The sequence below is a fragment of the Phascolarctos cinereus genome, unplaced genomic scaffold (assembly GCF_003287225.1).
Source record: "Phascolarctos cinereus isolate Bilbo 61053 unplaced genomic scaffold, phaCin_HiC Scaffold_4;HRSCAF=312, whole genome shotgun sequence".
Classification (NCBI taxonomy): domain Eukaryota; kingdom Metazoa; phylum Chordata; class Mammalia; order Diprotodontia; family Phascolarctidae; genus Phascolarctos; species Phascolarctos cinereus.
In genome coordinates, this window is record NW_027555847.1 from 699717777 (window position 1) to 699740148 (window position 22372).

General features: G+C 43.9%; 2 protein-coding genes across 13 annotated transcripts in view; one reads left to right on the forward strand and one right to left on the reverse strand.

Annotated features, from left to right (window-relative positions):
* SH2B3 (SH2B adaptor protein 3) overlaps window positions 1–10039 on the forward strand; it is a 103951-nt gene extending 93912 nt beyond the window's left edge. For 5 of the 7 annotated variants that reach the window (XM_020970185.2, XM_020970189.2, XM_020970188.2 and 2 more), the window contains exons 3-8: window positions 3977–4078; window positions 4202–4293; window positions 4788–4885; window positions 5100–5314; window positions 5433–5604; window positions 5752–10039. In XM_020970185.2, coding sequence (XP_020825844.1) covers window positions 3977–4078; window positions 4202–4293; window positions 4788–4885; window positions 5100–5314; window positions 5433–5604; window positions 5752–6056 — 984 coding nt within the window. In that variant the 3' untranslated portion in view covers window positions 6057–10039. The remainder of the gene's footprint in view (window positions 1–3976; window positions 4079–4201; window positions 4294–4787; window positions 4886–5099; window positions 5315–5432; window positions 5605–5751) is intronic. The other 2 variants (XM_020970186.2, XM_078154310.1) reach the window with 2 other exon arrangements.
* A 494-nt stretch (window positions 10040–10533) lies between these two features.
* Window positions 10534–22372, reverse strand: part of ATXN2 (ataxin 2) — a 110682-nt gene continuing 98843 nt past the window's right edge. For 3 of the 6 annotated variants that reach the window (XM_020970180.2, XM_020970179.2, XM_078154308.1), the window contains 5 exons: window positions 21761–21814; window positions 15675–15820; window positions 14304–14531; window positions 11951–12119; window positions 10534–11128 (listed from right to left, as the gene is read on the reverse strand). In XM_020970180.2, the coding sequence (XP_020825839.1) occupies window positions 11100–11128; window positions 11951–12119; window positions 14304–14531; window positions 15675–15820; window positions 21761–21814 (626 nt within the window). In that variant the 3' untranslated portion in view covers window positions 10534–11099. The remainder of the gene's footprint in view (window positions 11129–11950; window positions 12120–14303; window positions 14532–15674; window positions 15821–21760; window positions 21815–22372) is intronic. The other 3 variants (XM_020970182.2, XM_078154306.1, XM_078154307.1) reach the window with 2 other exon arrangements.

The following is a 22372-nucleotide window of genomic DNA, read 5'->3' on the forward strand; positions in this document are numbered from 1 at the left end:
GCTGTTTGAACCCAGGTTCTCAGACTAAGCCCAGAAGCTCTCTCCCTGACAGAGCATGAAGGCCGGATTCCAGCCAAGCTGGTCCCACCCTCAGCAGTGCCTTTCTGCTCGGCTCATTCCTTCCTCCCTTCTCCCTGCCTCCTCCAGGGAAGCCTTCCTAAGTAGGACTCCCACTTAGTTCAGGTCCCCTCAACTTCTTTCCCCAAGATCATTTCAGAAGCCTCCTAAAGGGTCTCTCTCCACTCCAAGCCATCCTACACCTTACTGCCAAAATGGTTTTCCACGTCATTCCCATACTCTGACAACTCTAGGGAGTGGTTTCCATTGTCTTCAGGATCAATACAAACTCTTGTTCAGTCTTTGAAGCTTTCATGTCCTGTCCCACTGGACATCCCCTTTACCCCTTATGGAGTTCCCCTATCATCCTTTGGGGCAGCTACGTGGTGCAGTGGATAGAGCACCAAGACCTGAAGTCAGAAGACCTGATTTCAAATCCAGCCTGAGACACTTTACTAGGTGTGACTCTGGGCAAGTCACTTCACCCTGTTTGCCTCAGCTTCCTCATCTGTAAAATGAACTAGAGAAGGAAATGGCAAATCACTCTGGTATCTGCGAAGAAAACCCCAAATGGGGTCACAAAGAGTCAGACACGACTGAACGACTCAACAACAAAATCATCCTTTAAAAGGCAGTAAAGCGGCAGCTAGGTGGCGCAATGCACAGAGCGCTGGCCTGGGAGTCAGGAGGACCTCAGTTCAAACCTGACCTCAGACACATGATACTTACTAGCTGTGTGACCCTGGGCAAGTCACTTAACCCCATTGCCTAGCCAACCAAAGAAAAAAAAAAGGCAGTAAAGGCCCCATCCATCCAGGAAAGGCATGAAGCCTTCCCTGGTCCCTTCCACACTAGCTTGCATTTAACTGCTTTGTATGCACACATTTGTATCTGTTCACTTCATATCGGTGCTAGCTGTCTTTCTTTTTGCTTGCCTCCCATTTGAACGTAAGCTTCTTGCAAGCAGGGAGTTTCGTTCTTTGTACTTATCTCCAGGGTCCCTGGCAGGTATTTAATAAATGCTTGTTAACCAACTTCTCAAGCCCCAAGCTTTTGTGAAGTCTCCCCCAGGTAAAGAGACCAGCCTAAGAAGCTGAACTGGCAAGCACTTTCCAGGGTACAGGTGTGGCTTACTTGGGGGAAAAAGCAAACAGATGGCGGAGTAGGGTGATGTGCTTTTTAAAGGGCTTTGGTCAGGCTTCTTTTGTAGAAGGGATGCCCCTGGAGTACACTCTTTTCCAGGAATGCATCTACTGTATAAAAGGAACCAAATCTACCTGTATGTGATAGAAGTCAATTGGGGCCGCAGTGACAGGATTCTGATGTCAACGAAGGATGAATTGCATCCTGGGCCACAGACTTCTCTCTCCAAGCAAGGGCGCTGCATGAGGGCCCCTGCTCAGGACCTCCCAGCCATTTCAGACGGCCTCTTCTGAGGTAGGGCTGCAGAGGGGACAGCTGCTTGACATCAGCTTAGTGGTGGGTTATGCTAGCAGAAGGTATAGATGGGTTCAAAGCCCACCTCTCACATTTACTAACCCTGTGACCATGGGTGAGGCTTTGGGATCAGAGCCAGAAGGCATCTTAAGCATCACTTTATCTAACCCAAAGTACAAGTCTCTGAACTTCCCTCTGGCCATCCCTTCAAGCCTTCTCTCACCGCACTGACCTGGCCTTCCCTCATCTTCATGACCTCAGGGGCAACAGCTGATGAGGAATGGGAATGGTGTGCTGACACTGACATGTCGGTGAGGAGCCCTCACTCTTCAGGCAGAGGCGGGGCTGTCGGGAGAGGAGTCTGCAGCATCCTCCAGGCCACTGCACGGGAGAGAAGCACCCTGGCCCCAGGGCAGGTTTATCTCAGGCAGTACCAGCCCAGTGGAATACACACAGTCAGCCACCACCACATTCCACGCCCCCAAACAAACACACCAAAACCGAACGCTCCCTTACCCGGCTTCCCATCCTTCCCCACCAACTTCTTCCAAATCTGCTTATGTCTCTGCAGGGGGTTAGCAAAGTGCTTCCAGAAACATAGCAACCAGGATTCTGGGTCCCTTTGTCCCCCACCTCCAGATTTTTAATCCCATTCTAATCCTTCCAACCTCTTTAATCAAAAGATCAGTCTCTCGCCCTTGGGGGAAGGGGTGGTTGTAGTTACTGCGGCATCCTGGAGAACAATTTGGTTTAAAAGAGGCAAAATTCATCTTGGATTGGTCAGACCCATAAAATGTTAAGCAGAAGGTCTTTGTGCTGGGTGAGGAGTCAGAGGACATGGGTCTGAATCCAAGTTCTGCGCCTTACTATTGTGGGCCCTCACTGCGCCCTCACCGAGCCTCTCCTCTGCAACATGAGGCAATTGGGTAAAATGGAGGGTTCACCATCTATCCCAACCCTCAGTTTGCAAGAAGAAACAGAGTAGAGATACTCAGTGTCCAACAGTATTCTTTAAATTAACCTGGAGCAGAAGTGAGCCAGGATAATTCATGGGGATGGGGGGTGGGGAGAGAAGAACTGAAGGGAGTGAGAAAGAACAGGGATGTGTAGGAGGGGGCCAGAAAAGCCTGAGACATGTGTGGAACCATCAAACTCCTCCCTCACCCTTCACTTCCTCCCCACTGGCCTTCAAGCCCTGGGCTCCCATGAGGACCATGTAACCTCCACAGGAGAGAAATCTGGTTTCATTCTGACTGGCTCACATCCCCTTTTTTTAGTCCAGGGATGAGTCACCAGCTTCAGCTCAGGAAGGAGCTGCTCTATTCAGTGGGGACAACACTCCAGTCCCTGGATGGAGCACAGGGTGGGGCAAGGCTGGTCTGGTGGCTGTCATTTGGCCTTGCTGGGGCCACACTGTAAGGATGTGAATGAAAAGAGAAGGCACATGTACGGAAAAGCCTTTGACTCTCAAATCACTCAGGGTCCTTTCAATAAGATCTAGAGGGGCTGAGGAGAGGCGGAATGGACACTGGAGTTTTACAAAGGGACTAGGAATTACCAAAGAAGCAAAGAAGACACCCTTCCCTGCTCTGGTCCCCAAAAAGACATACCCAAAGCCTATTTGGTACATGGATTCCCAGATTGGGGGGTGCTCCCCTATCCCACAGTGTGTGAGAGTGAGGATAGTGTAGGAAAACAGGAACATCCATTGGGCAGTGAGGAGGCTGAGGAGGAAGAGAAGTTCTGGGTCCCTGGAGAACTGCCTGTCCTTTTGCTCAGATTAAGATTGTTGGCTTTGAACACTGGAAGGGCAGCTTCAGCCAGGCCTCCAGGAGGCTCCACCTGCAATCCCACCAAAGTCAAGCTGTTAATGGAAGAGACCCCAGGCTAAGGCTACTGTTCTCTCCTGGGTCGGCAAATATTAAACATATACCCAACTGGACATCAGGAAAGCTGCTTCCAGTTGGGGCTGTACAAAAAGACTTCTGAGAAGGCAGAAGGGTTATCTGGGACAGGCATTCTGATTACCAGGCTGGCAAGGTCCTGACCTCTTCTGGTGGGACTGAGCCCAGTACCTAAGTAGCCCCCTTAACCCCAGCTGCACTGGACTTGAGATGGAGGTTAGCTAAACTGCTCCAGGCATCCAGGAGCTACCCTCGGGGTGCTGGGGGGTGGGGAAGAGAAGGCAGCAACTAGGCTAGTCCATCTGGCCAGCAGGCCCCATGCCCAGCCTGTCTGCACCCTTCCTGCTGACTAAGAAGCAATTGCTTGCACATGTTGGGCCTGGGATGTCGTTTCAGGGCTGTCTAGAAAGAAGAAATTCAAGGAGGGAGGGAGAGAGTTGGCTGGCTGATTCCTAGCAGAGCCCAGGAGCCAGCTCATGAGTTTGAAGAATAAGGAATGGCTCACTTTGGGGATACCTGGCCTTGAGGAAACTGTTATTTGCCTGGTACCTAGAGGGCAACCTGTCTTTGCTCCACAGGGTTCGAAGCCCAAGCTCCAGGCTGCTTGTTCTTCCATTCATGAGATCCGGAGATGCACACGGCTAGAAATGCCTGACAACCTTAACACTTTTGTCCTTAAGGTAAATGGTCTTCCAGCAGCTTCCTCTTCCTCCCCCTTCTTTTTCCCATCGGCCATCCCCCCACCCTCCTTCCTACAGCTGCCACCCAAGAGGTGACAACACTCTCTGTTCCTCTGCATCCAGGTGAATAATTTAACCGACATCATCTTTGAGACAGGAGATGAGCAGCAGCTGAATTCCTGGACAACAGAGATCAGAGAATGCATGAACCGAGGGTAAGGCGTTGTGGGAGTGGATCTCAAGAGCCTCCTTTTCCCCAGTTCAAAAGCAGTGACCACTACCCTTCTCCTCCTGTGCACCCGAACCACATGTGTGACAATCTATCCCAAGGTCTTTGGAGTCAAAGGATGCCCCCAACTCAAGTTCTTTCTTGGCTGATAAGACATCTCATGTCTTTTTAATCATTCTCAACCAGGATGGCAACCTTCGCGTCTCCATGGTTGTTTCCAGGAGGCTAGACTCGTAAGGGGGGAAGAAATGTTGGATAACCCTTGTTCTCAACCCCCAGCGATTCCTTCCGAAATGGGGCTGAAGAAAGCAGTAGGCTCCTGGGGGCAGATCTGAGATACACGGAGGACCAGGGAACAGAGAAGGGTGTGGGGAACTGCAGACCCTTAGGAAAGCCACCCCAGAGCTGATGCCTCCAAGAATGTCCCAGTCCTTCCAGTGAGAGGTAAGAGCTAGCACACCCTTCTGTCCTTCTTTCCAGCAGGTTAGAAGGAGCTGACCTAGAATCACACGCCCCCTCACTTCCAGACCCTGGTATATCCAACTCCCCCAGTGGGAGCACCGACTCTCTTAACCAAGGTAAAGATCCCAGACAAGATGGTCTGCCACCCCTACTCCTCTACAGTTTATCCTTGGAAGAAAAGTCTACCCTGGCTCCCTACCCTCTTTAGGCCTCTTTCTAGGACGCAGAGGAGCCAGGCCTGCCAGATCAGTTTTGGGCTCAGGCCATGGTGGGTGTACACAAGGTGGGCTTCACAAGCCTCACTCAGTCTCACATTCTCTGCTCCACTAGGTGCCTCACCTGGGGGACTGCCTGACCAGGCCTGTCAGAAAACAGACCACTTCCTCTCCTGTTATCCCTGGTTTCACGGCCCCATCTCCCGAGTGAAGGCGGCTCAGCTAGTGCAGTTACAGGGTCCTGCAGGTCATGGAGTGTTCCTGGTTCGGCAGAGTGAGACACGACGGGGAGAATATGTCCTCACATTTAACTTCCAGGGCAGAGCCAAGGTATGGGGCAAGAGAGCTCTAGGCCAAGGTGGGAGGAGGCACGGGGGAACCCCTCCCCTTGACCAGTGCCTGCCTGTGCTCAGCCCTTCTCCCCTCTGCCCTCGTCCTCCCCTGGCAGCATCTGCGCCTGTCACTGACTGACCGAGGGCACTGCCGGGTGCAGCATCTACACTTTCCCTCCATCGTGGACATGCTGCATCACTTCCAGCGCTCCCCCATCCCCCTCGAGTGCGGGGCTGCCTGTGACGTCAAGCTCTCCAGTTACGTGGTGGTTGTCTCGCACACGCCAGGTGAGGCTGCGGAAGGCTGGGAGAAGGGAGAGGGGCAGCCTTTAATGATCCATTGCATAAATCCTAAATATTTTTACAGCTAGGTGGCTGCTCAGTCTATTACATACACATCTCCCACTCTTGTGTCTCCTCCTCCTTGTCTCCCAGGTTCAAGCAACACAGTTCTGTTCCCTTTCTCTGTCCACCACTGGAATTCTGAATTGGGCCTTCCTCACCTTAATTCCTCTGGCTGTTCCCACATGCTTATCCCCGAGGACCTCCCGCCATCCAGGTCCTCTCCTTCCGAGCAGATCTTCCACCTGCTGCCTCCACCTGAGGAACTGGCCAACAGCCTACGGCACATGGAGCAGTCAGCAGAGCCCCCGAACCAACCCCGGGACTCAGATTACGAGACAGATTCACCTAACAGGGGTCACATCCGGGCCATAGACAATCAGTACACGCCTCTCTGAAGAACGGCTGGTGGCAGCCTCCTCCTCCACTTGGCAATGCCACCCCCAGTCCGCCCCAGCCTCACAGAAGCATCATGCACTTTTACCTGTCGAGCTGGGGACTTCTGAATGTACCTCTTTATCTTTCTTCTTGCTAGACAGAGATTGTACAAGGGATGTTGTTGATTGTTCATTCCCGTTTGGATGCTGCCCTACTAGGCCTGTTTTTACTCTACAACTTTCTAATCACTGTTTACAGAAGTAGTTGCTGTTGAGTTGCCCATATCCACATTGCTTTCAAGGGCTGTCGATGAAGTCGGGCGTCCCGGAGGGTTCGCCTGCACACCTTCTGCCCTCGCCTAGCCCAGCCCAGCCACTGTGGCTGCACACAAGTGCACAAGGAGGGATCCAAATGACACAGGGGTCCAGAGGCCATGGCAGAATATGTACTTTCCCTTTCATGAACAAATGGGCAAAGACAAGTGGACAAATTTCTAATAAGTGGGTCAGGAAACCCAAAACACTAATGCCCCAGAATACAAATGGAGATTTTTGTTTTCTATTTCAGTAGAAATCTGTGTCACCGGCTGAGGAAGAGGAAAAGGCAGGTCAGCCATGTCTCCTGCCACAGCTCGCCAACACTCTGGCTAACACTGCTTCCACCTGCACTCTCTGAACAAAGGGCGAGTTTGAGGCTTATCCACAAAGTTAAACAAACAAAAAAACCAAACATTTTTACCTCAGATTAGTTCTTAAAGGAGGTTTCTAACCTAAACGGTTGCTTGCTTTTTATTGCACTGTTTAGACTAATAAAAACAATATTTTTGTAGTTAAAATTTGAGATATGCAAATGTTACTTCACTAGCTCATGGTTCCACACCCCAATGGGCATGTTTTGGTCCCCTAATGAATTCTCAAGAAAAACCATTTTTCCATTCTAAAAAAATAACAATGGGCTGCCATCAGAAACAAACTGCAAAAAGTGAAATGTGTCACATCTCGAGGGAAACGAACAAGTGTGACTGCCTTGGGAGGACGGTGACGGAGAGTTCTATCCTGGTGCCTTATTTATAAAAAACTGGCTTCTGTTCACTTCCTGACTGGCATTAGTTGGGAAGAGGGGAATCACGATTCCCAGACCCTTCTGAATAAAATTCTTCACTAAAGGTGGTGGGGGGTGGGGGGGTGCCCACAACACTCAAAGTTCTGGTAATGTTTCCAATGATCCCGTGAATAAGGTATTTTTATTATGGAACCTAAAATGGGAGCTAGGATTTCAGGGCCATCACCAGTAAGCCTGTGTAGAGTATTCAGTGCATAATAAACTTCCTGTTCTATTCGCAAGCCAGCTTAATCGATCTATGTGTTTTTGGTGAAACAGGAACGTGTGCAGACACACACAAAACAAAAACAGACACCCATATACCTCTCCAAATCTCCGTGAGGTCTTACCAGTTCCTGTTCTTTCTACCTATCCTTTCCTTTCTCAGGGGTTGGCTCACAAAACCTCAGTGTGGAGACGCAGCCACCAAGACGGCAGTGACCTAGCATGTAGACGAGCCAGATGCCTTCTGATGCTACTTGCGTGATCTGTTCCCCCCCACTTCAGCATTTGCACCTCGGAATCTGAAATCAAGCATCTCTACACATTCGACACCTGCACTTTGGTACAGCTATGTGTGCTGGACCTGTTCTTAGAACAGACTCTGACTTTCTATCTTAGGCAGTTCCCAATCATTCCAGCCTTCCTTTTCCTCCAGGCTGAGAGAGAGCAATTTGGATAGTTGCTGGTAATATTCGGAGGCCATCCACTAGCAGCCGGATTCATAATCCCAAATTGCGCTCTATGGCTATTGTAAGGAAAGTGCTATAGAAATTACATGAAAGCCCTTATTAGCACTCTCATTGGAGTGAGGACTGAAGGAGCACTCGGCTGCCCAACAGCGACAAAGGCTCTCTCTCTTCCTCGCTCTCATCCCAACGACCTGCCTGGCAAGTTCATACAGGGATTTTAGCTTCGTTTCCAAGATCTCCTTCTGGGGCAGCTAGGTGACGCGGTGAATAGCGCACCAGCCCTGGAGTCAGGAGGACCTGAGTTCAAATACGGCCTCAGACTCTTAACACTTACTGGCTGTGTGACCTTGGGCAAGTCACTTAACCAAACTGCCTAGCCAAAAAACAATAACCAAAAAAACAAACAAAAAAACACCAAAAACCAAGATGATCTCCCTATCAACAGCTCAGTACTAAGCATCAATGTGACCAAAAGCACTAAACAGCTGGAGGACGAGTTTGGTAGAGCGAATAAAGGGGCAACCTTGACGCCAGGAAGTTCATATCCCACCCTCAGACACATCCTAGCTATGGGATCCTGGGCAAATCACTTCCCTTCTTCCTCAAGTCTCACAGCAACTTACTCTAAGTGCAGAGAAGGTGCTGGCTTGCCTCAGTTAAAGGTATAATCAATGAAATCATAGGTCCAGGCCTTACACCTACCTCCCTGTAAAACACTGAAGGTGGACAGCGTGTGATGACAACTTGTTATCTGTCTGGGTTTCCACGGCTCCTCCAACAAGGAAAGGGCCTGGGCGGCTTACGGCCATGTTAGCACAGCCCTCCAGAAGGAAGGCGCCTTGAGCCAGATAACCCTGCAGCCAGTCCCTCACACTTAAAACAGCTACTGAGCACACCCGCCTCAGAGAGCGTAATGACAGATATTTGTAGTTAGAATATGGATTCCTTCAAAAGAGGGTAGGCCCTCTCACCCAACCACATGCTCACACTGCTTCAATCCAAATGTTCCAACTCTTTTTCTGAAGGCTCCCTGATTAAACAGCTCTAATGCATTATCTCCCAAAAAGTGAGGTTTGGTGACATCAAACTGCCGCCTTCTCTCTCTTTTACAACAGTCCCAGATGGAGGAAATGTCCTTGCCTTTCTTGGCAGGAGGCTGTCCTACCCCAATGGCTTTCACTGCATCCCCTCTTCCCGAGGACAAGCATGACTGCCAAACAGGGAAGCCTTCTCTGTAGCTCTTGCCATACATACCATCACACCAAGTTTCCGTCCTCAGCCCACCTTTATTCTGAGCAACATAATTCCTGATGAACCACACAGTCAAATCATCAGCTTTTGTCAAGGTCCCTGCTAAGGATGAGTTTCACATTTCTAAGAATAGTTTCAGCACCTAAGTTACCGCTCCATCCATTCTTTCCTAATTGTAGTGAAAAGAATTATAACATTGTCTCCCAACACCATCATTCCGTATTCTAACCTGTCTCTCTGGAACTTTTTGTATCTGGTCTAAGACTGGACAAAGAAATTCAGAGGGAAAAAACCCATCAGCACCAAAGAATTAAGCCCACTAACCTGCCTTGAATTCTAGACCAGCAATGCAAATAGTTTTATCTGCTATAAATCCTCTGCTTCTGTTAATTTCTGGACGCTGTGATAGAGAGGAATAACAACCATGTTTAATATTGTGGACCAGAAAACACTATTTTTTACATAACATTTACTTAGCCTGCAAAATGATCATGGATGGTTCCATCCGAAGCCATTGCCTCCATGCTTCCTGCCCATAGCTTGTGGTATTCTCTACAGATGTGGGTTGGCTTGCCCCTGCCCTGAGCACTCCCCCACCCCTCCCCAAGCAACGGGGGCTCAACAGTATACTCCGTTATCCTTAGTCTTTCAACCAACATGCATTTTCAATCCAGCATTTGCTGGGCTAGAATGAGTAGTGCATTCTTTTAGGTATAAAAATGCACTTTACAAAGACACAGAAAGTAGACTCATCTTGTATCTTTAAAGCCTTTGGCCTATCTGCCATATATTTCACTATTCCTGTGGGAGAGGTTAGCCCACATGACATCTGTAATGACAGAACAGGCCCTAGGGGAAAGCATGGACGAACTGTAATCAATCAAATAACTTATTCTGGAATGATGCGGATCTTGCTATGATGTACAAACTGCTAAACGAATTAAAAACCGTTTTCAGAAGCTCTCTGTGTTGTCACTGAGTACCCTAAGCACTTTCATTCTTGATCTTGTGGTTTTCTACGTGAAATCCACATACTGCTGACATACTTGCATGCGCTTTCTTTCGCCTCCCGCCACGTGACTTGGCAGTCACTAGGAGCTCAACAGGCTCCATCATTAAGGCATCGTGGGCAGCCTCGTGCCCCCCCTGCTGGCAGAGTGGCTCTGGACACCTCGGTCCCACTACAGAGGGCTGCCAGCCTCAGCTCGGGAATCCCTTTCCTCCAGAGGGTGTGGGCTGTGCTCCACCTGCCAAAGGACAGACTTCTTCCTTGAAGCAGACACACCACGTTCCTCTAAGTCACCAGAAAAACCATCCTGATTTTGCATTTCTCTCAAACAAGGCTATATCCTAAGCTCAGAAAACAGCACTTGCTAACCATCCCTCTTAGTTTTTATTAAGCTAGGATGATAATCAACTACAATAAAAGTAGCTTATACAAACACACGTTAACTTGTATCAGTTTTTAAAACTTTTTTATTTTTAAATTTTTTTTAATTTTTATTTTATATTATCTACAAAGTAAAAGTGTTTTCCCTTAACTTAAAAGTTGCACCACTGCCTGTTGACAGTGATCGCCTCATCAAACTTGATTTATAAATAATAATCCATCAGTTTGACGATAAGAATTTACTGAACCTTTTTCAAGTTTAGTAAAAGGGGCTTTCCAAGTCTTGATTTTTAGCGGTAATAGCAGCAAGAATCACTCGTTACTTCTTTTGCTAGCTGATGAGTTCATGACTTTGAAGGGTCATTAGAAAATAAATAACTTCCAGTTTTCAGCAAGCAGAGTTGGGGCACTTGCATGGAATTACGGGATACCTGCAAGGGCCTACATGCCTCTACTCAGTCCAAATGTCTTCCACTGCAAGGTGAACTGTTAGCATTCCTATTGGATGTTATGAGAAATCAATTAAAAAAAAAAACAAACAAATGAAATTCTAGTTTTCTGTGCTTCCAGTTGGTAGAAGCAGTAGAAGGGAGGAGGGAATTTGGCCTTTTGCTTCCTCCAGGGCAGCCTTACAACTGCTGTTGGTGGTGGGCTTGTACTGTAAAAAAGAAGAGTGAATATTTAAACAGAAAACTGGCAGGACCACACAAATTTCTCTAATGTTTTGGCAACACATACAGCCTCATGCTATCCTTAGAATATCAGCTTAAACCAAAACAAGAAAAATCAGGTTCACTTTTCCCCTCCCACCTACACCAAGGGGCACACTGGTCAAACTGGCAGATACACCATTTCATAGAATGCTCCAAGGATGATTTCATGTTGCTTGTGGAAAAAGAGGAGGAGGGGGAAGCCACGTTTATCCCAAATTAGCCAAGCACTAGTATTTGCTTTTGGATTAAAAAGGTTAGACTGTGAAATATTGCCATAGCAGCCATCAGACAGGAGAGTCCACCTGAAGGGATGGTTCTATTCCCCTCAGGGATGTGCTACAACCCCTGCGCTCGGAATCAAAGGACAACACACACAGCCCTTTCCAACAGTGACTTTCCAGAGTTTGCCTCCATTCAAACTGTGCTACTGCAATGCCCCCCATGCCAAGCTACTGGAATTCAGGAAGAAAACTACTGCTCTGCTCACTGTCATAGCTAGGAAGGCCAACACAGTCCAATGCAGACATTAGCTACACAGAATGATGCTGCTAAACAATCCAGACCCTGCATGCCCTCCCTACAGAGAAAACGCCTCATCTTCTCCTTGCCATCACAGACACGAGTATCCAGAGGAGTCTCACTATGTCTCAGGTGCACACGCTGACCAATCTGGCCTATTCTCAAAAAAGGTCTGAAGCGTTCACTGTCATTCCACATTTGAGTAAACCGCTTTGCAGCGTGCCAGCCCCTGCACACACACGCCTCACCTGAAGGGTGCGTCATATAAGGGAAATGCGCTGCTGTCGAGACTGGAATGGGTTGTAGTGCACTGTGAGCGACGGCGGCCTGGGGACCGCCAGGTGGCTGTGTCGTCATTAGCATCATTGGAGCATGGGCAGTTGGATGAGAAGGAACCATTCCTGACTGCACATGAGCCTGAAACAAAGAGCTCATTTACGCAAACAGGCAACATCTTCGGCTTAAACAACATGTCAACTGTGTTCTCGTTTTGCTGAAGATTGAAAGTGTTATTTCTGACACTAAGGGCCTACTTTCTCAGGGTGGACTCCCTATTTTGTTATAACTGACTGAGTAGCAAACGTACTCCAACCATGGAAAGAATTCTACCAATACAAAATAGCACGCACCAAACGAATCTGGATGAAAATTGGGGCCTAAACATACTGGGCATCTCCTACCCTAATTCTTCACACATATCTGCCCATCTGAATGCTACATTCCTGACGTTTTCAAAGAGGAATGGCTTTCACAACAGGCAGTAACTTAAGGGGTGATTTGAGCTTTCAAAGCTTACTATGAGGCAAAGGCACAAATTAAATACTGATAGATTATGCGATATCTAAGTTACTTTAAAGAAAACATTCTTCTGGAGAAGGAGAATACGTTGCAATAAACCTGACTATTCAGAGATTTATCCCTCAGGTTCATGAATTTCTAAATACACAGACAATTTATCTTCCTCTTTCCAATCTCTTGCCTTGGTACCTGCTTACTACTCACCAATACCTCCATGAAGGGCAGGCACACCTTGATTAAGTCTGTTTTAGGGTTGCTGGCAGCTCTGCCACGAGATTTAAGGATGGGAAGTGGAAGAACTTCTTTGGTCTTACTCGACCATTGGATAACTGAATGATGTGTTCCCCTTTGTAGGACGGTACAAGGGTCAAGCTAAAGGATTTGCCCCCAAGCTGTGTCGTGAGTGAGTCAGTGGTGCCAGGAAGAGCAGTCCCTTGTCCTGACCCCAAGCCATGCTAAGACTTGAATGAAAAGCTTTCATTCCTTCATGCTAAAACTTCAGAAAGGTCTGTGCACTTTTCTGGTCTCCCCTGGAGGTCTGATGCTTTTGCTTTCCCTAGAGTACAGCTTAGAAGTCACCCCAACGTGAGGCTTTCTGGACCCCACCTTGGCTTTCAGTTTATATTCCTACTCAGCTACCAAACTTGCCAAAGCACCTCAAAGAGCCCGGTCTTCCTCATAAAACACACTTAAGATCTTAACTGTCCTAGCCACGCTCAACACTGTCTAAACATTTCCCCAGCCCCGTAAGATGATGATGACACTGTATACTGGCTAAAAACTCTACTGGGCCAGGAGGTCCACATTTCCCAACACATGCTAGGCCCCGTTACAGATCTTTAGCCCCTAGGAATTCACTTGGTGACCAAATAAATCCACACCTCAATTCCAAAGCCATCCTGATACCCCCTCCCCCACCCACGCCGTTTTAGTGAAAATATACTAGGCACTTATACACCTTATAACACCGTTTGACCAAAACTGGCACTGAGTATCAAGTGGCCGGGGTTTGAAGATTCTAATATCCAGAGGGTTTAGTTCATAGAAAACCACATAGACCAACCTCCTAAGCCAACTGCAAGGCAGCTCTGAGCTCACGTGACCTCCTTCACTTGCACCCTCAGCAGTCAAATCACCTTCTGTGTAACTTTTACCTTTAGTCTCTTCATGCAGACAGCCGTCCCAGACACCTGGCCACCCCACGGCAACCTGAGAAGCCTACGGGAGCTGCCGAGCCCCAGCCACTTCCAGAACAAAGACCCCACTCTCCTCCCCCAAGACTCTGCTCTCCGACCCCTAACACGCTCCACCCACACTGGGGGCCCAGCCTTTTCGTGAAGCACAACACTGAATTGGGAAGAAACTTGAACCAGATGGCCTTGGGGAAAAACTCGTCTTGAAGACACGCTCAAATTTTCCAGCCGCCAGACCCAGTGTAAGTCTCCTCAAGAGTGCAGAGGATGTGTGATGCCCCCAGACCTTTCATACTCACAGCAAGGAAGCCATGTAAACAAAGCAAAGCAGACACAGAGAGAAGGAAGAAACATGTTGCACTCCAAAGATAGTCTTCAAGTTTCAGCTGTGGGATATTAGTGAACTTGCTACTAAACAACTTCTCCCATTATAAAACCACACAAACATTCATTGATGGCTAGATCACATGTATTTGAAGGATAAAGGGAGACAGGTAAAGAGCTTCACACATGGGCTTTTCTAGCTTGGAGAATGTCTGGTTGCTCGCTGATAATCTGAGAATCTTGACATTCTACTTGGTCTTCAGAAAGTTGGTTAAAGTTGGTTTACCTGAGGTACGTGGGCCAAGTGGGGTGGGTTGGTATATGCAGGCTGAACATGAGAGGGGTGAATCGTAAAGACTGTTTGTTGTGCTGCTGGGAAACTGTTTTGTGGAGACTGCGTATTTGAGCCCGGTGTCATTGAAGGCGGGGTTGGCGCCAGACCAGCATGGTAAATGGCCGGCTGCTGCTGGGGGTTTGCCAGATGAAGGGCCTGTGCGGCTTGGTGCTGATGGTGCTACAAAACAAGAGGAAGGAAGAATTAGTGACCAGCACGCTTTCTCCCCTCGTGCAGAGAGACACGCAGGTTAGCAACGATACCAGCAATGGAGAATGCACACAGAGAAAGGAGGGCTGGGCAAGGGACCAATCAGATCATTTTTCTGAAAAGTAGACGGCATAACCCAAGAGCTAGACCCAAATCTGCTACTGTCCCTCACTTCTGCACTGGTGGACGTCAGAGTACAGGGATGCTTGTGAGTGTGCAGGGAAACTGTCTTGACTGCAAAGAGAATTCTTACTGATCAGTAACAGCTATATAGATTACATACTGGCCCTATGAAAAAGATCCCAACTTCCTTAGACTCAAGGCTTTGAGATGGCACAGACCAAGCAGAACACTAGAGCAATACAACATAAAGACCCTAACTCAGCACAAAGCCTGAGAAAGACAAGAGTCCTTTTTTCCTCCCTTTCCTTTCCTGGAGTTTTCTGTGCATTTTCAACACCTGAATGGAGCTGAGGTCTTATCTATTTGGAGATTCCCCTCCAATAATGCCTATTGTAATCAAATCCATGACAACCAACCCTGTGAAACTCTTGTCCATGAAGATTTTCTCTATGAATGATTTCATCTCTGCAGACTTAAAATCTTCATTTTAATCTTTAATAAGAAACTGGTCTTCCAGTAGAGCCTCCCATAACTGAAGCTTTTGAGAACCGAGCAATGTCTATAAGTAGACTACTGAAATACAGAAGGAAGAAGTAGGCTTTTCTAGGGTAGAGAGCTCTGTTTTAAACATCATTATTAATGATCTCAGATTATTCACATTAGAAGATGGGGAAAAAAATTTTCATTTTTGAGTCACAGATTAATTTAAAGATTAGGAGGTTTCTCTTGTAGTGGGAATTGTTTTATAAGTAGTCATATAAAAATTCATATTACATAGATTAAACCATCAAAAAGCAAAGGAAATCATTAATCTTTAGGAAGACAGCCCCAAACAAAGGTTCTTGTTTTAAATAGTAATAACATCTTTTTACACCATTTTCAACACTGGCTCAAATAACAATGGAAAATATTGTGCCATCCATGTATTTGGACCAACATGCTTTTGTAAACTCTGGCAGGGTAGGCCTCATCCCATATGGTTCTCCTTACCTGCACAGGGCTGGGAGCAGTGTGGCTTCCCGAATGCTGATTCTGTTGTTGTCCAGTGGGGGTGGCAGAAGGCTGAGGATGTGGAGTATGTGGGTGCAGGGTAGCATTAGGATGGGCATACTGCTGAGCAAGGGAACCAGTAGAAACTAAAGTGAAAGAAAAAAAAGGAAGACTCTAGCCACTGTTTTACACAGTAATATTAACTATTCCTTTATAACTCTCATTAACTATCAAATATGTCTAGCTTCTGTCATTACCAATCTCCATTTTCTCAAGAGGATCTCACTTATACAACTGGCATCTATTAAACTATGCACTTTCTTAAAGTGTAAACTACTAACAAGAGTTATTAACATATCTCTTAATAGAGATTTTGATGATCAGTCTAAAACATTCTGAAATCGAATTCACTTGAATTTAACAAAATAAATACTATAAAAGAAAACTTAAAAGTGTAGGCAAACCACATATGGAATTGTGCATATTTATCTATATAATACAACAATTTCAATTCAAGTATAATCATAAATACACTGCTAGGCCTTCATTTGGCTAACCTCACCATGCTACTGTTCTGGTGTTGGCTTTACAGTAGTCAATGTGCACATATTCTCTATCTAGGGTGTGTATCCGAAATGCCCACACAGGTATACACCCTGAACAATTAAGGCTCTATAAAAACCAAGCACAATATTCTGAATTAACAATGAAGATCTATCTTTAGGTTTTCCCTACAGTCAAATGAAGAAAATCTCTTTTAGCTGATTTAAAAAAAAGAAAAGAAAAACATTTCTCAGTTCTGCCACCCTGTAAAGCTTCATGGAGAATACCCCACAAGCCACCATCGTTTTGTAACATGGAGATAATAAAATTTTCTGAACTGCAAAGAAAAATTAAATTCACCATTCAAAACTATCCATTCTTCAAGGTGGGGGTTTAGCTGCTAGTCACCAAGGAAATTAGAAGAGCAAATTTAAATGTAAAACTTAGTTTGTTAGAGACAGGAACAAAAATCTTGGTGAGTGCCAGGCTAAGTTGTATTTTGGTTACTACTAAAGAAAAAAAAAGTTTCTTCTATTGCCCAAGGCTTCCAAAGGCAGCATATTTGAAACCAATATAAATCAGACTGAGACTACAGTAAGCACAGAGTACAAAATGTTCACCTATGTGAGCATCTGCATTAACCCACAAATCCCAGAATCCCTCAAAAGCTGAACTTGTTCTTACAATGACCCTGAAACAGTCTCTCAACACACAATATTGAGGGCTACAAATACTTGTAATGGTCCATTTTAGGCAGAAAAGAAGCCTTCCCTTTAGCTATCAATCCACTGTTCTGAAGTTTAACTTGACTAGGTGACTGTGGAGTTAACAATGAACATCATGCAGAGGGTTAGGTACATGAAACAAGAGTTAAGCACTGTTATGACACATGATACAGGGCTTTGGAAAACCAAGGGCCATGAAACTTGGTCATGTTTCCCCTATGGCACAGAAGACACCCAAGAGCCTCTGCTATGTTATGTCATGATCACCTGTGCATCCATTGCCAGAAACACAGTCTGCATCATTGGACTTGAATTCCCAGGGATGAGGATTTTAAATTTGTTAAAAACAAAAGGGATGTGGTTTTTTCCATCAGGAGAAGTTTTCTGACTCTGAGACACAAGACAGGCTGGAATGTGCTAAGAAGGGTGATAGGACGGAAGCTAGAGCTGGAAGGGACCTCTGAGGCCATGTGGTCCAACCCCCTCATTTGACAAATGAGGACACTAAGCCCCAAAAAGCCTAAGAGCCTAGCTGCAGATCACAAACGTAATTAAGGCTGGAGGGAGGATTTGAACTCAGGTCTTCTAATTCCAGAGCCAACACTCTTCTCGCTGTATTCTTCTACACGCTAAGAAATTTATGTCCTCTCATTGTCTGGACTTTTTAGTGAAAGAGATGAGATAGGTATCATTTCTAGAATCAAGGGGTCAAAACACAGAAATTCTGAAGTCCTCCAGTTCCATGAAAGTATTGGCTTAACTAAAAACCAATATCCATACCCATTCAACAAGCTTGCTCTCCTTTTTCCACAGCTGTGTAGCTATTGGTCTAAGCAGCAGTTTTTACTCTTAGAATCTATAATTCTCCACAGCTATAAGGGGGGGAAATACTTGACAGGAAAGGTCTTGAGTTTTTAATTTGACTTACCTGTCCTTACTAAAACTTTATACAAATAATATTAGAATGGCAGGTTCTGTTTTGAAGTAGCTAAATTTGACTTAAAAAGATAAGTTTCACAAAGTCAGTCTTTAGTCATTCAGTGTCTCTAACAATTTCAAACCAACAAACAAAGGTGACTCTTTCTTATCTCTTTAAAAGAAACTTCTTCAATGCCTCATTTGTAGCAGGATCCAACTCCTATTATAGGGAAACTACACACAGCATCACTTTGCAGTAATGCAGAGGCCAACTAAGAACACCACAAACCACTCAAAACCCAATTAATGCGCTTTGGTGAGGGTCTTGGATAAAAAGACCTATTAAGTTTTCTGGTTTATTTACTTTACCCAAAAGGCCTGGAATTAACTTCTCAACAACCTGTTGTTTGTAATTAGCTTCTAACTAAAAGCACATAGCATACAAAGACTAATAAGACCAAGGAAAAAGGCTTTTTACCATACACAGAATTAAGTGTAATTCTTAAGCATAAAATCATGTTGAGGAGCCTTTTTCTACTTTTGTCACTTGAGCACTGATTTAAAAAAAAAGGGACAAGTTTCTCTACTAATAACCTCCATTAACAAAAATCCTGGCTTCTATACTAATCATTTATGTTGAAAATATGTCAAATTAAGCAAGTTAATGAGTAAGAATAAAACTCATAAATGTAGGTTTTAAAATCTAAAATTATTACTCAATCCAACTTAAAGATCTTTTATTATGGAGGGATTATGTTCTTTCAAATACCAACATCCCTTATTCTTATAGGTCTAGAATCAAAAAAATAAGAACAATCAGTATTATGTTCTATAAAAAATACTTCTAGAAGGGCTAATCCATACCCCAACTTTCAACATGTAATGGAAACATTCAGGTTCACACAAGCATTTTCAAATGCTCTTATTCGATAGATTCACTCTGCTACTTTTTTGTAAATTAAAAAAAAAATTCAAACAAAGACAGAAACACTCACATCTTTTCCCTACCAAAACTTTAGTAAAATAGAAGTTTAAAGGCACCAAGACCTACAGGGTTAAAGGGGGCGGGGTTGGGGGTGGGGCCAGCATCGCATGGCATATTTTTAAAATGAATTTCATGATGCAAATAATGACTAAGAAGTTCTAGTTTAAAATATTTTCTCAAGTTGACTATTTAAACAAAGTGAAAAGTTACTCTCTGGTTCTTAGGGGCATTTTCTTTCCCCTTACTCTAGTTAAAAAGATGTGTCAAGATCAAATTGTTACTCTTGGTAATAGAATTTAGATCATTTGTTCCCCACAAAGGGTCAGGCCTTAGGGAAATCTATAATTCTATAACAAACACAAAGAAAGATTATTTTTACTGACTAGAGGGTAAAAAACATTGCTTTCTATAATTTAAAACCCAGTTTTCTAATACATTCTAGAACCTAATATATTTATATGAATTACCACTGGGGTTCCGGGGTTGGAAGGAGGAAATTGGGGGGATGGGGAAGGGGGAAGGAAGGCCACATAAGTTAAAAGCAACTTGAGGGTTTAGGGAAGGGAATATTCATTTTAAAAAGAGAAATAAAAACTTTAAAAATTCCATTACCTTTTTAATTAGGAAAATGGACTATGAGGCAATATTTGCCAAACACCATAGTAAAAATACATTTCGTTTCTAAATTATGACCAATTAATAAAGAGACAGAAATGGGGTGAAAAAAGGAAACGAGAGTGGAAAGGACAGTATATGATACTAGGAGTAAATGTGAGACATACATGGAGAAAAGAGGAAGAAGAGAGAATAAGAGAAAAAGAATAAGAGAAAGCAACAGTAGATGGAAGAAGAGGTAGAGCAGATTCTGAAGTAACTTAAGTCAAATTTAAATTCATCTACTTTAGCTAGTCAATGAAAAATTATAAATGACCTTTGGTATTCTGACTAGTCCTTAGCAGTTAAACATCATTTATAGCTCATTTTATCAAATATTCAGTTAGCTCTGACTGGGACTTCCATAGCAGCTTCTGGGGAGGACAGAGATTGAAGGTCCTTTCCAGCTCTAACGTTTCACATCTATGGCCATGCAAAGCAGCACTACCTCATATGGTAGTTAGCTAGAGAAGAAAAAAAGCTCAGGGCTAGGTCAGAGATCCACCACCCAAGTTAGCGAGGGAATGGGCGTTCTGAAATCTGATTTACTATAGACAAGTAATAAAACAGCTTACAAACAGAAAGTCACCATCATGACCTTATTCAATTAATTTTCATAATTATAAGACTGTGTTTTGTTTTAAAAGCAGTTTTGCCATCTTGACCTTGGATGCACAAGCTGGGAGAGCACAGCTCTCTAATACAGCACAGATTTGAAAAACAAAACCCAAATGTTTCAAATTAATGCTGAAGAAAAAGGGGAAGAGAAAAGATGTTGGAAACTATTTAGAAAGTGAATGAAAGGTAACTAGAATAAACCATAACAATATGACCTGACATTAGGGGGAAAAAAGGAAGTCATAAAGGACATGAGAATTAGCAACTCAACTGTTAGTACGTAAGACAGTCTCCCCTTTACAAGGGGGAAATTCTGCTGAATCAATTATACCTCAGGTATTGATGATTAAAGACTGTGACCTTTCAGCTACTTACCAGAAAACTTCCAAGACTACTGCCAGAGACAGTAAGATGGTGAGGATAACTACCATGGAGACCTCAATTTAAGTAATAAAGAACTGACAATGCCTTTCACATACTGTAAACCTATACATACAGTTTCCCTTTAAGAGTATATATATATACATATATATATACAGCAAGACTCCATTTTAAAGAGTATCTATTAAAGGATTAAACTTGTTAAAATGTCCATATACCAAATCAAAATATGCACGTACTAAGTTCTATTTTAGCAACGTAATTTTTGGATACCAAGTCATATTATACTTTAGGAAAATATACACTTTAAATTAAAAAAAATCTGTTAAAAAGAATATGATATTCAATAGGTTTGTAGAGTACCTTTATCATTTCAAAGGTTCCAAATACAAAGAAAAGAATCTATTAGACATTTCACACAAAGTAAAAAAGTACTAATTAAGCAATTTCCTGTCTGTTCTCTTACCTATCCAAGTACTACTCTAATATGTCTTTAAAGAGTAACAGAAGTTGTTCTGGAGATGCAAATGAAGCATCGCTAGGCAGGTTCTTGAAAGTCCAAATCCATCACTTTGCCAGATACAAATATTTGGCTTTTCAATTGGAAAATTATACATTTGGGGGTTTGGAGGCTCTGTGTCTTCTTTATGACACAAAAAAGCTAGGAAATTTCTTCCCACTTCATTCCAAGCTGGCTCAGGACATATCTGTTCTTCCCTCCACCTATATATTTAAAACCATCAATTTATTACCATTCATTTATATAAAATATAGCATATCTTATCAAAAGAAAGATGTAAAAGTTTTCTGCTTTGAGAAAGTTATTCAGAAAAATCTGTCTAACCAGGAGACTTCGAAAGAAAATTTAAACAGAGAAAAAAAATTCCAGGTTGAATCCTAAGGTCCCCAAATAGTAGCTCCTTTTTAAGGACACAATAACTTACCCTGATAAAATATGAAAGAACCGGTTTTATATTTTTTAACTGCATTTGAAATCTTCGAACAAGAAACTATTCCAACATTTCTGGTGACTGTGAATATCTTTGCTTGGTATACATAAATTAGTGTCTTAAATAATTTTTCCAATTAACTCCAGCTTTTATAAACTGGGTATCATGACTTTTTTTTAGCTTTTGCTTTAAGAATGTTAATGAATGCCTTTGTCTGGTACAAGATTATTCAACAAGTCTACTCCTCTAACATATAATCTTTAAAATGTGTTTTCCTGTACAATCAAAATTAATATAAAAAACCCAACTCACTGGCAAAGTAGAAAGAAGGGCCTGTCTCCTTGTTGTATGGTAATTTGGGACATGCTGAATTTGGAAAATAGAAAGGTAAATTAGCCTTTTTAGGTGTGCACTTTCCTAATGTTCTGGAAAGGATGACATTCAATCACTTTCTTCAAGATTGCTTTCATGCAGAATTTTCTTTATTTTATTACTGACATTCAGCACTTCAAAATATTATCACTAAATTAACTAAAATTATATGGCACTACCCCAACAGTCACTTTTCTTCTGTACTGGGGTGGGTCCAGGTCCACATGTTGATTTGCTAATTGAAAGGAATAAAATTAATATGTAACAAAAGACCACTCTTGAACCAAAGTAAGATATTTACCTATGAATTCACACAAGCTAATTCAAATCACATCTATTACAAACATTCAATTTTTATAGAAACTATAACTTTATGAAAGGAAGTTTATAGGTATCATTCAGTGGGCACTTAATAACTATTATCAACATCAATAATACAAAAAATATACAAGAATTCAGATTTTCCAGTGGCTAAATATAGGAGAGCATATTTCACCGTGAGACAGAACAACAGACAAGCTGGACTGGAGGACCAGACAAAGGGAGAGACAT